This window comes from Lepidochelys kempii, chromosome 2, assembly GCF_965140285.1.
Source record: "Lepidochelys kempii isolate rLepKem1 chromosome 2, rLepKem1.hap1, whole genome shotgun sequence".
NCBI lineage: Eukaryota > Metazoa > Chordata > Testudines > Cheloniidae > Lepidochelys > Lepidochelys kempii.
The window spans coordinates 155601899-155615432 of record NC_136381.1 but is presented as its reverse complement, the minus strand read 5'-3'; the positions used below and the strand labels follow the sequence as shown (position 1 = coordinate 155615432).

At 38.1% G+C, this 13534-nt stretch overlaps 1 protein-coding gene across 4 annotated transcripts in view; it reads right to left on the bottom strand.

The window, feature by feature from the left end:
* LOC140907176 (uncharacterized) overlaps positions 1 to 13534 on the bottom strand; it is a 62010-nt gene that overhangs the window by 33718 nt on the left and 14758 nt on the right. For all 4 annotated transcript variants that reach the window (XM_073332504.2, XM_073332506.2, XM_073332507.2 and 1 more), the window contains 4 exons: positions 10678 to 10708; positions 8989 to 9048; positions 7530 to 7610; positions 6651 to 6787 (listed from right to left, as the gene is read on the bottom strand). In XM_073332504.2, the coding sequence (XP_073188605.2) occupies positions 6651 to 6787; positions 7530 to 7610; positions 8989 to 9048; positions 10678 to 10708 (309 nt within the window). The remainder of the gene's footprint in view (positions 1 to 6650; positions 6788 to 7529; positions 7611 to 8988; positions 9049 to 10677; positions 10709 to 13534) is intronic.

Here is a 13534-nt window from a genome sequence, read left to right as displayed (position 1 = left end):
TATTTTTTAGTCTGAGCAAATACAGCGTATATGCTTCTGAAAATGAGTTCAGTGAGAAATACAGAGTTTTGCCAAACTTAAAAAAAAAACCATCTTTTTAAAAAATAGCTGTAGCAATTCAGAGATTTGAAAGTGGAAAAGTCCTGAAGTTATAGCTGCCCTTTTTTCTGGGAAAATCTTTTCAGATTTGGGTAGATTATAAATCAGGCAAAAATCGCCATTTGCACATGGACAACAGAACTTTTTCAACACATTTTAAGAAAACAAAGCTGGATTTATAATTTTCTATTTTCTAACATAGATAATAAAAGCAGAATTTTTACACCATGAGAAATTGATGATTTACTGAGAAACTACGCTTTAAAGAGTGGAAAGAAAATTCTTCAAGGCCTGTGAAGTGCAAAGCATCAAACAAACCCATAAACCTTTTAAATGTGCTACTGACCCCTAGGCATGCCGACAGCAGCAAAATTACCTTTATTATGGCCGACAGCAGCAAAATTACCTTTATTATGACTGCACCTATCGAGTGTATTCACTTGGATGCTGAAATTTACAGATCTTTGCCAAATCTCTGAACAATTTATCAATATATAAAAAGCGGGGGGGTGGGGGTGGGGGGAAATCTATGTTACACAATTGGTTTTTCCTTCTGAATCACCTGCAAAGAGAACAAAAATTCTCTAAAATCAATTCTAATAAGAGTGCGGAATTCTCATGATTTGTCTCATTGAAAAAGTCTGGAACAAAGACTAATTTCTTCTAGCATCCCCAAGCATTTAAGGGCAGCATTACCCTTAAGACTAGAATAAGGGTTTTGGACATGGTGGATAAAAAATAATTTAAAAAAAATAATAAAATTTTGCATTTAAAATAAATAAGATTTAAAAAAACGAACATTTAAAATTAAATTTGAAATTGACAACCTATGTTTAGGCCTAAATTTACCATAATCTATTACAAATAATTTATATTAAATACAAAAATAATATTAAGCAATATATTTGGTTCCAAGTTTTAAAGAAAGTTGTGAACTGGTGGAAGTCACTGGCTAAGCACCTAGAACCAGAGTTTGTTGAAGTGCTAAACTAGCTTTTAAGAGTAGGAGTCTTTTCTGCAATTACAGAGGTAATATTGTCTTCATTCCAGTTTATTCAACTCATTCAGTTCAAAGTTAAGAAACCATTTGGGAGCTGAAAAAGCAGTAATGTGAGAATGACATCTACTAGTTCTAAAAATCTAGAGGGACATGGTGACCAGAAAATTAGTTCAATTCACTAAATACTACAGATAATACTTTAATACATGTTACTTTGAAATGCAAAGCATATATTGATAAACTTTTTTCTCTTATTTATCCAGCATATTAAAAGTACTTTTTAAGAAAAAATGTAAATGCTTGTTTTGTGCATTTTAATTAAACATGAATTTCCATCCAAATAGAGCTTGACACCAATTACACATAAATTAATCATCTAGTAAATCAGAAATGCAACATTCACCATTTTCTAACATAAAATGTAAAAACGATTTGAATAACTTGATCTGAATAAACATAAATCAAGCTACGTAATTACTTAAATAAATATATAGTGTAACTTCCTGATAAGAAAAAAATTTAGTGTGAAGGTGGCTGGTTACAAATCAACATGCTTTAATGGTTACCAACCAATAGAAATCAATCTTTCTTTAAGTGGAAAAAAATAAAAAGTATAAATGCAAATAATAATTTAAATCAATTATTTAAAGCAAGATTTCCTGTTTACTCATTTAAATCACTGTAAAAATTGATTTAAAATCAATCTAGCCTGGCTTTGGAATTATCATCTTCTGCTTAAATACCCTGTATTTTGTACATCAAACTTTCCATTCCATCATTCAGTAGTTGTGTTCTCCCATCCACAAAGGACCACAGTAATCACTCTTTAAGTCTTTTATTATGGTTTTACTAGGAACAACTGTCTAGGTTATCTGCCCCAAGGTTAACCCTAAATGGTGGGTAGGGTTCACAATAGCTTGAATAATAAGCCAGTACTCCTTAAATATTTTATGTTAAGGAAATAGCCAGTTCTGAGAAGGTCATTCCACCCATTGGGAGCATGTCATGAATCCACATGAAGCCAAAATAACCCTTCTAAAATTTCAGAGCGGTAGCCATGTTAGTCTGTATCAGCAAAAAAAAAACCCGAAGAGTATTTGTGGCACATTAAAGAGTAACAAATTTATTTGGACATAAGCTTTCATGGGGTAAAACCCATTACATCGGATGCATGCAATGTAAAATACAGTAGGAAGATATATATACACACAGAATATGAAAAAATGGGTGTTGCCATACCAACTGTAACGAGACTAATCAGTTAAGGGGAGCTATTACCAGCAGGAGAGAAAAAAACCCTTTTGTAGTGATAATCAAGGTGGGCCATTTCCAGCAGTTGACAAGAATGTGTGAGGAACAGTGGGGGGGGGGGGAATAATCGTGGGGAAACAGTTTTACTTTGTGCAATGACACATCCACTCCCAGTCTTTATTCAAGCCTAAGTTAATGGTGTCCAGTTTGCAAATTAATTCCAATTCAGCAGTCTCTCGTTGGAGTCTGTTTTTGAAGTTTTTTTGTTGCAATATTGCGACTTTTAGGTCTGTAATCGAGTGACCAGCGAGACTGAAGTATTCTCCGACTGGTTTTTGAACGTTATAATTCTTGACATCTGATTTGTGTCCACTTATTCTTTTACGTAGAGACTGTCCAGTTTGACCTATGTACATGGCAGAGGGGCATTGCTGGCACATGATGGCATATATCACATTGGTAGATGTGCAGGTGAAAGAGCATCTGATAGTATGGCTGATGTGATTAGGCCCTGTGATGGTGTCCTCTGAATAGATATGTGGACACTGTTGGCAACGGCTTTGTTGCAAGGATAGGTTCCTGGGTTAGTGGTTTTGTTGTGCAGTGTGTGGTTGCTGGTGAGTATCTGCTTCAGATTGGGGGGCTGTCTGTAAGCAAGGACTGGCCTGTCTCCCAAGATCTGTGAGAGTGATGGGTTGTCCTTCAGAATAGGTTGTAGATCCTTGATGATGCGCTGGAGAGGTTTTAGTTGGGGGCTGAAGGTGATGGCTAGTGATGTTCTGTTATTTTCTTTGTTGGGCCTGTCCTGTAGTAGGTGACTTCTGGGTACTCTTCTGGCTCTGTCAATCTCTTTCTTCACTTCAACAGGAGGGTACTGTAGTTGTAAGAATCCTTGATAGAGATCTTGTAGGTGTTTGTCTCTGTCTGAGGGGTTGGAGCAAATGCGGTTGTATCATAGAGCTTGGCTGTAGACAATGGATCGTGTGGTGTGGTCTGGATGAAAGCTGGAGGCATATAGGTAAGAATAGCGGTCCGTAGGTTTCTGGTATAGGGTGGTGCTTATGTGACCATCGCTTATTAGCACTGTAGCGTCCAGGAAGTGGATCTCTTGTGTGGACTGGTCCCCACTGAGGTTGATGGTGGGATGGAAATTGTTGAAATCATGGTGGAATTCCTCAAGGGCTTCTTTTCCATGGGTCCAGATGATGAAGATGTCATCAATGTAGGGCAAGTAGAGTAGGGGCATTAGGAGACAAGAGCTGAGGAAGCTCTCCCCACTGTATTTTCCACTGTATGCATCCAATGAAGTGAGCTGTAGCTCACGAAAGCTTATGCTCAAATAAATTTGTTAGTCTCTAAGGTGGCACAAGTACTCCTTTTCTTTTTGCCAATACAGACTAACACGGCTGCTACTCTGAAACCTATCAGTTGGTTTGGCAACACCCATTTTTTCATGTTCTCTGTGTATATATATATATATATCTTCCACTGTATTTTACACTGCATGTGTTGCTTCTAAGATTAACTTGCCAACAAGAAGAGTGGCTCTCAATGTATCTCACATCCCCCAGCAGGAATCTGAGCAGCCCAACTTCACAGATCATCCTTTAATGTCAGACAGATTTCTGACAGCCAGCAACCCCACTGGAAAATGGAAAAACTGCCAGAGGTCACTAATGTAGCTTCATAGGAGAGACAACTGTTAAGCACACCACTTCTCTGCTACCTCTTTTATCTTGATCCAAGTCTACTTGAGTTATACTCCTGAAGATGTAAAGACAACTTTTCAAAGTTACATTTAGAATGGGCTATGTATTCTAAATTATTTTAAGAAACAAGCTGTGATTTTTTAAAAAATTTATTTATATTAATTTCAATTTCAGATTTCAGCAACATGATAGCGATCTGAATAGATTCTTGGATCTTTTTAAAGAGCTGTCCACATCCAGCTAGAGGAACACTATTTCGCATTTGTGGAAAAACACCACTACAACATGCATGCTCTTCATAAAAGTATGCACAGAGCTGATACCAATCCAAAAAGCAACATCTGAAATGATGGTGCTTATTTCCTACTAGAAGTACTTTATTCAATACAGCTCTTCATGACTCAGGGAAACTGAACTATGTATCCTGTTTTAGTGTCAGTTCTCATTTTGGCCATTACTGCCTCCACTAAACTCATGCAAGGAAGATGTAAACAATATTTGATATTGTCCCCCTTATTATTCAGAATTATGCTTCACTTTCTGATTTAACTTCAATAAGAGAGCTAGCTGCTCTCCTTTCACTACAGGATCTTGTAGGGCCTACAGCTCCAGGAACTCCATTACGTCCTCCAAGGAATTTTTATCCTTCTCATGAAGTTAAAGCTCAAATCCTCTGAGAAAATTTTTTCTTCCTCGGCCCTTGTGAGCTGCATATTGATTACAAAGGGACCACTCCTCTAGACAGCACTGACTTGAGAACTGCATTCCTTTCCATCATGCACTCAAAATCTCAAGATGCTGAGTGCCATATGGAAATCTGGGCATGTTGATTTTTTGCCAGTGTTTGTGACAATATCCCCTTGTACCAATGAAGAAGTTCCATACAGTAGTACAGTAGTAAAATGTTTTGAAGGAACCAAAGGTTGGGCACAGCTTTCACTCCAGAGATTGGCTGCATGCAACCATATTATCACTAAGAACTGGCTTGGCACACAGAATATGCCCTGAATGCTCACTGCACCTGGCAACTGTAGTGTCAAATTAACTGAACGTACATGGTTGAAAAATGCTGCAGACCCTACATCAAATCCAAGCTGCATTCAAGACCCTAATGATGTTTGTCCAATCTGGACTAACAAATATAGAGCTAGTAGGAAAGAACTCAGAAATATATAAATAGGAGTCGAGCAAATAAGGTGTCAAAGGGCTGTGAAGATCTCAATCAGCAATGCAGATTTCACTCTGCATTTTGTTAGAGGCTTAACCTTCACCTCTAAATCTGAATATAGCACCAGAAGGAACATGCATCAAAAAGTCCGTAACTAGTGTGGCTGTCTCAACAGATCTATTTGGCACCGATAAGTTGAAGCAGATGGACCACTCTGAAGTGCTGCTGTGATAGAAGTATAATTGAGTTCTGAATAAAAGTTGACAGCTTCAGCAGGATCTCTATCAACAATGAACCATTATGTGACCCTGTAGCTTTCAATGACTAACTTAAGGGATGCCAAGAGTTCTTCATGGGATCTGAGAATTTAAACAGCCATCTCTGAGCAGATCCCATATCCGAGAGCATCATGATATTCCTTCAAAGCACAAAAGGCAATGCTCTGAAGTGTCCATCTTGGACTGATACAGAGTAAATTCAAGTCAGTGTTCAAAGATGGGGTAATGTCATTTGTCTGAACATATTAAGAAAAAGAGAACTCAAAAAGGACAAATTCTTGATAATTCTAAAAGTACCTTCCCATCCAAGGATGTCAAAGTGCTTTAAAAAATTTTGACTGGAAAACGGAGGTACAGCTTGCCCACTCACATGCTGTTCTAGTGGCAATGCCAAGGAACACAACTCAGAATTCCTGATGCCCAATCATGTACTCTTATCATACAATGTTCTTGTAGACCTAAAATGAATATATGCTTAGAGGCACCCTGGAACAGACAACATTTTTTCACTGTTTTGGTTCTTTTATTTTAGAAATAAAAAACAATTATAAATGATAAAAATTTAACTTTTGAAAAAAGCTTCCATTAAGGAATTATTCTATTTTTTATACTACACCTTACTGTAGTATCTGAATGCCTTCCAGTAGTGCAATTAAGCAACATGACTACACACCTGTCACATGTTGTTTGTTCTCTCATTCTCTGCCCAGACAGAGAAGCATTGTCTTGTTTTGCTAGTGTATGTTTTAATTATTTTCTTTATAAATATACCTGTTGCTATCTGTTTATGTTACAGAAAAGCTGAGGCTTTTATTGTTGCTATCAAGATAACTTCTTCAATCAACCAAAGAAAAGAAACTGACAATTTAGGGAGTCAGCAGCAGCTAGGAACATGTTTGCTACTGTTAGGCAAAGGAACAGCTCAGAATTTTACACCTAATAACAGTCCAGAGCATAAACCCACGTGTGTGGCTCTATTACAACTGAACTTGCCTTAGAGAAAGTGTATATACAATCATTTTATTTTTATTGGTTTAACATCCTAATGCACATATATTTAAAATGAAAGGTGCAAGTAGAGAATTTGCCACCTAACAGTCTAAAGAACACTTAAAAAAAGAAGAAAAAAAAAAAAACCCACTTACCAGATATGCCAGTCTATGTTTAGAGCCATAAACATGCATGAACATGTTACTCAATCCCGTTTGACAGTGGCACAGCTGACACTCGTAGAGAACAAGGAGATTCTCTTTTGATCGGTATTCAATTATATATTCAAGTCCTGTATAGAAGAAAGATATTTTACAATTTAGTGTTTACTAAAACAATCTGCACTACATATTATTACTCAGTACACAGATGATCAACAGCCCATACAAGAAAAAGAAACTAAAGCAAGCCTTAGTGACTTATTAGGTACTAAACAAATTGGCTAAGATTTTAATAACTAGCTATTCTGAGTACCTCAATTTTTGGGCGTTAAGCTTAAGACATCTTCCTAACCACCAACCTGTGAAAATGTGCTCTCTTTAAGTTCCTCAAGTTGGGCAACAAAAACTAAGGTATTCAAAAGTCACTAGTCACTTTTGGAAAATGTAGGACAATCCTCTGCTTACCATCTCTTTCTGTGTTCCTTAGAAATAGACTCTCCTCTCCAACAAAGAGAAACTGACATGTTTGTATAAAAATGCATTTTTATATTCAAACCCATCAACTATGATATTATAATAAGAGTAATCACAGAATCACTTAGTAAAGAGTAGCTTCTAATATATACACCCTTACATTATTTGTAACCCACACTCTCAACAGATACATGTCCAACCTAATCAAGAATAAATATGAAATGAGAAGTCCAAAAACTTTCATCAGTAAGATTCACTTACACTGTACCAGCAGAACAAGTAATGGAAATTGTAAAAGATTTACCTAATTTCATACTTATGAATGTATAAATTCACTCAATCCCTCGGGAAATGTAAACATAGCTGGTATTTAATTACAGCATTTAAAAAAATGCTCACCAAGTGCAGGTTCTGAATCTTTACATGTATTAAGCTGTTCTTCCAAGGTTTGTCCTTGAAACTTCTCTGGCTCAGTTTGAACTATAAAATAAAAGCACTTTATTAAAATGTGGTTAGTTCCCTTTACCAAAGCAATAACCACCACGCACTGTGTACTGTTATATACTTAGATACTCTCTAGAGCGGTGGGAAATCTAGGAGAAGGAAGTGGTGTCCTCCACTTCAATCACGGACTTAAGTTTGCCAATAAATCCAAACCAATCCTTGCTCTGCAATGCCCTTCAGGAGGAAGGGCATTGAGCCATTTGATGTAGTGAAGCATTATCCCTGAAGTCCCACCCACTCACACTGTCTTCTCTTGCAAGGAAAATGTTGTAGAGGTACAAAAAGAAAAGGAGGACTTGTGGCACCTTAGAGACTAACCAATTTATTAGAGCATGAGCTTTTGTGAGCTACAGCTCACTTCCTCAGATGCATATCGTGGAAGTGAGCTGTAGCTCACGAAAGCTCATGCTCTAATAAATTGGTTAGTCTCTAAGGTGCCACAAGTCCTCCTTTTCTTTTTGCGAATACAGACTAACACGGCTGTTACTCTGAAACCTGTAGAGGTACAGTAACTCCTCACTTAACATTGTAGTTATGTTCCTGAAAAATGCGACTTTAAGTGAAACGATGTTAAGAGAATCCTATTTCCCCATAAGAATGAATGTAAATGGGGGGGTTAGGTTCCAGGGAAATTTATTTTTTGCCATACAGTACAGTACTATAGTTGGGAGGTCCCCCACCTTACCCCACACAGGCACAGCCCACTGGCACTGGAGACAATGAGGCAGGCAAGGAGGCTGAAGGTGCTGTAGGCTAAGAGAAGCACATTGCGCAGCAGCAGCAGCTTCCCCTACTCTGCAAGCACCAGGGGCGGGGAGCTCAACCCTCGGCCCGCCCACTCCACTCCACCCCATCCCCAAGCCCCCACCCTTAACCCACCTCTTCTTCCCCTGCTGCCCTTTACTCCGCATACTGCATCCTTGCTCCTCCCCCCTCCCTCCCCTGCCACCTGCCTGCAGCAATCAGCTTGCTTGCGACGTTCAGGGGGAAGTGGGGAGGAGCGAGGAGACGGCGTGGCAATCAGCTGGCTTGCAACATTTATGGGGCAGGAGGGTGAGGGGAGGAGCACGGATTTGGTGCGCAGCCTCCCCCCTCCCTTCCCTGCCTCCTGCCCACGGCAATCAGCTGGTTTGCAGCGTTCGGGAATCCTCGCTCCTCCCCTTCCCTCCTGAAGGCTGCAAGCCAGCTGATTGCAACGGGCAAGAGGCGGGGGGAGGAGGGGTAATGCGCTGATCCGCGGGGTCTGTCGGCCGGCGGGAGGTGCTAACTTCTAGCATCCCTGGCTCTTGCAGGACATTAAATCATGGCACAGCTGCATGTTTGTGCACTATATTGAATAAGGAAATTAACTTACCATAATCAGGAAGTTTTATAGGTGCTTTTGCTTGGTCCCCTATTCCACCCACAGTTTTAACTAAAAAAAAAAAATGTAAAAATTTATGAACAAAGACTGGAATGAGATCTTGAGAAGAATCCAGTCAGAAAGACTGGACATACACCATGTTTAAAGGAAACAATGCGAACTTCTTGTTGATGTGTAAAGGAACAAATTGTATTACTTTAATCTCCGTGTACCAAAAGTTAAATTTTGCTGGTAATAGTTGAAGCACAAACATTCATACCAAAGAATTACAATACACCAAATTAGTGCTAGACAATTTAATAAAGAGGACAAGAAATTACAATGCCAACCAAGCTGCCAATTTTACAATTAATTAAACTCATACCAAAGTATTAAATTACAGCAGAACCCAGTAATAGTGAAAATCTCCTAACGAACCCAGCCTCGAATGAGAGTGTGCTACATTAAGCTTTAAATCCAGCACTTCACACCTACTTTGAGACTGTATTACATGATATAGAGAGGGGATTTAGAATGGGCTAGTTAATTTCATATAAAGAGCTCTCCTCTGGCATAAGGGCAGAGCACAGTGCTCCTGGTTACCCTTGCGTTCACAAGGGACTGCTTATCTACACAGGGGAATTGATGAGAGCAGCTAATGTAGACAAGACGTGAAAAACCAGACAAGATTGCAGGACAAAGAGGAAACCCTGCTGGCTTCACCCCCTCTGCAAGAAGAAGTAAAGAAAGTGTATCATACATTGCAGAAGTTATTTCTATTCAAAATTTAATATTTAAAAAGATTTTATTTTGCCATGCATGAAAGACTAAAATTATACAGATTTAGAACATACAGTGCATCATTTATTCATATGTAAACTGAGTTTTTCAGTCAGAAAAGGGAGCAGATTGGGGCGGGGGAAGAGCAGAGGAGTGGTAGATTATTCACAAATAAACTCTCACAGATGGCCAACCCCCTGCGTTGGGAAGAGAATTGCCACAAGTCCTCCCTGGGGTGTTCAGTGAATAGATTTGGAGCACCAAACAGGCCTTGTGATGCTTGCGTCTGAATTTGAATTCTGGTCTAACACAGAATAATGGGATAAAAGTAAGAAAAAAGAATTCCAACGTATAAAAAACAAAAAAAACTGCCCAGCGGTGAGGGGTCTATTGTGCTGTGGGAACTTTCTCCAAACAATACAACAAAAGCCCAACATCTTGGGACATAAAAAATTAAATTGAACATTTAAATTTAGACTGGAAAAAAGCAATGGAAAATACACTGTATCAAACTGTACAACTTTAGGGCCAAAGGTGTGTAAAATGACTTAAGTCTTTTCCACCTCTGAACTTTATGAAATACAACCACACTATTTTTCTGTTAAAATAATTAGCAGTGGAATAATTGAAGTTGACAATTAAATAGCTATCATTTGGTTTAATAGTTAACCCTCCACAAGTAATGAATTCAAACCTCTTCTAGCTATTTCTCTAGTGTAGACCAGGTCCTCCTATGATTAATCCCAAAATGTTACAATTCTAGTGCCCAATCCTGTACACCCCTTGCTAACACAATTAGTTACACTGACTTCTGCAGGATTGGACCTAAAATTAAAGTTCTTAAAAAGGTCACTTTCAGTTTTGTATGGATGTTTATAAAAGACATCTAACCAAAGCAAAAAGTTATACTTTAGCACTTACCAATGCCATGGGCTTTTAGAGCTTCTTCAACCTAAATTGATGAGAGAAAAACCAATTTAATGGTTTAATTTCTTAGAAATTTTACATTACCAAAGAGATGGACAGTCACTATTTATATAATAAACTAATTAGATTAAGGATTACACAAAAGATGATTATTCAAAAAATTTTTCTCCAATGAATGGATCAATGGATGTCAGGGTGAATAAGAATCAATTTTTTAAAATCATAAACATTGTATTTTTTTAAATTTAAATTAAATACAGGTTTAAAAAATGAACCTATTTAAAACAGACAACCTAGGTTAAGGCCTAGACTTAAATCTATTACGATCATTGAAATTAAATACAAAAATAATATTAAGCAATATATATTTGCTACCAAGTTCTAAAGAAATCCAGATCACTGAACTACTGGAAGTCACTAGCTGAGCACCTAGAACCAGAGTTTGTTGCAATGCTAAGAAAGCTTTTAAGAGCAGGAGCCTCTTCTGCAGTTAGAGAGAGAATATTTTCTTCATTTCAGTTTATTCTATTAGTTCAGTCCAATGACTAGTTCAGTCACAGTTAAGAAACCATTTGGGAATTCAAAAAGCAGCGGAGCTTGTTTTCCACTCCCAATCTATGAATAAAAACTAGGTGTGAGAGGATGAGATGTACAAGTTCCAAAATTTTGGAGGACACACAGCCCAGAAACGGTCAGTTCAAATCACTAACTACAGATAATACCGCTTTTGTTTATTAAAACAATTAGTTTAAAATGCAAAACACGTTTTGATAAACTTTTAAATAATTTTTCTTATGTATCCAGTACATTTAAGATAATTTAATTTTTAAAAATGCTGGTTTTGTGCCTTTTTAATTAAACTTGCACTTTCACCCAAACAGAGCTTGACACCAATTACAAGTATAAATTAATCATTATCTAGTAAATCAGAAATGCATAAATCACCATTTTCAAACATAAATGTAACAGTTAAAGACTCTATATACACATTTTTAAGCAATTATATTTATTTAGAGAGTGTATCCTCTTGGTTCGCCAAGAGAAGCACTGAGTTTAGGGTAAAGGCTATATTTAGCTGCAAATCAACATTTCAGGGGTTAGCAATCAATTACAATAAACTTTCTTTAGGAAAATAGTGAAGAAGTACAATTGCAAAACATAATTAAAATTGATTTTTAAATCAATGGTTCCTGCTTGCTGATTTAAATCATTAGTAAAAGTCAATTATTTACATTGTTCTGATTTAAATCAATCCACTTTTTCCTATTATATTAGCCTCATTATTCAGATTAATTAGTATCTGCATCTGTATTTGATCTTGCCTCATGCCCCTTGCTGATTAGAGCATGAAGCTCTGAAACATATTTTGGGCTAGATTTATAAAGGGAACTTGGGCACCAAAATCCAATATTTAGGTAATAATGGCATTCACAAAACCATAGCTCAGCTGCTGCCTAAAGCTGCACGTGCCAACTTAAATACCTAAGTTTCTGCCAATGGGTATGCACAAAGCCGTTTAAGTCCAGATGCCATCCCTTGCTCATACCTAAGCCCTGACAGGATTCCCAAACTAGGTGTTCCCCCCTACAGGACCTGAAAAGATGAGTGCCCTAGCCAATAGACTCTAATGGGTGGGTAGGTCTCTCTCTCTCCCCCCCGTCCCCCAAGAAAGGACTGACCTGTCTTAGGTGACTAACTTCAGGGAAGAGTTAATAGCTGAGAATCTTAAATGGAGATAGGTTTCAGAGTAGCAGCCACGTTAGTCTGTATCTGCAGAAAGAACTGGAGGACTTGTGGCACCTTAGAGACTAACAAATTTATTTGACCATAAGCTTTCGTGGGCTACAGCCCACTTCATTGGATGCATTCAGTGGAAAATACAGTAGAACGATTTTATATATACAGAGAACATGAAATAATGGGTGTTACCATGCACACTATAACGAGAGTGATCAGTTAAGGTGAGCTATTACCAGCAGGAGAGAAAAAAATCCTTTTGTAGTGATAATCAAGGTGGGCCATTTCCAGCAGTTGACAAGAATGTGTGAGGAACAGTAGAGGGGAAAAATAAACATGGGGAAATAGTTTTACTTTGTGTAATGACACATCCACTCCTAGTCTTTATTCAAGCCTAAGTTAATGGTGTCCAGTTTGTAAATTAATTCCAATTCAGCAGTCTCTCGTTGGAGTCTGTTTTTGAAGTTTTTTTGTTGTAATATTGCCACTTTTAGGTCTGTAATCGAGTGACCAGAGAGATTGAAGTGTTCTCCGACTGGTTTTTGAATTTTATAATTCTTGACATCTGATTTGTGTCCATTTATTCTTTTACGTAGAGATTGTCCAGTCTGACCTATGTACGTGGCAGAGGGGCATTGCTGGCACATGATGGCATATATCACATTGGTAGATATGCAGGTGAAAGAGCCTCTGATAGTGTGGCTGATGTGATTAGGCCCTATGATGGTGTCCCCTGAATAGATATGTGGGCACAGTTGGCAACGGCTTTGTTGCAAGCATAGGTTCCTGGGTTAGTGGTTTTGTTGTGCGGTGTGTGGTTGCTGGTGAGTATCTGCTTCAGATTGGGGGGCTGTCTGTAAGCAAGGACTGGCCTGTCTCCCAAGATCTGTGAGAGTGATGGGTCGTCCTTCAGGATAGGTTGTAGATCCTTGATGATGAGCTGGAGAGGTTTTAGTTGGGGGTTGAAGTTGACGACTAGTGACATTCTGTTATTTTCTTTGTTGGGCCTGTCCTGTAGTAGGTGACTTCTGGGTACTCTTCTGGCTCTGTCAATCTCTTTCTTCACTTTAACAGGCGGGCATTGTAGTTGTAAGAATGCTTGATAGAGATCTTG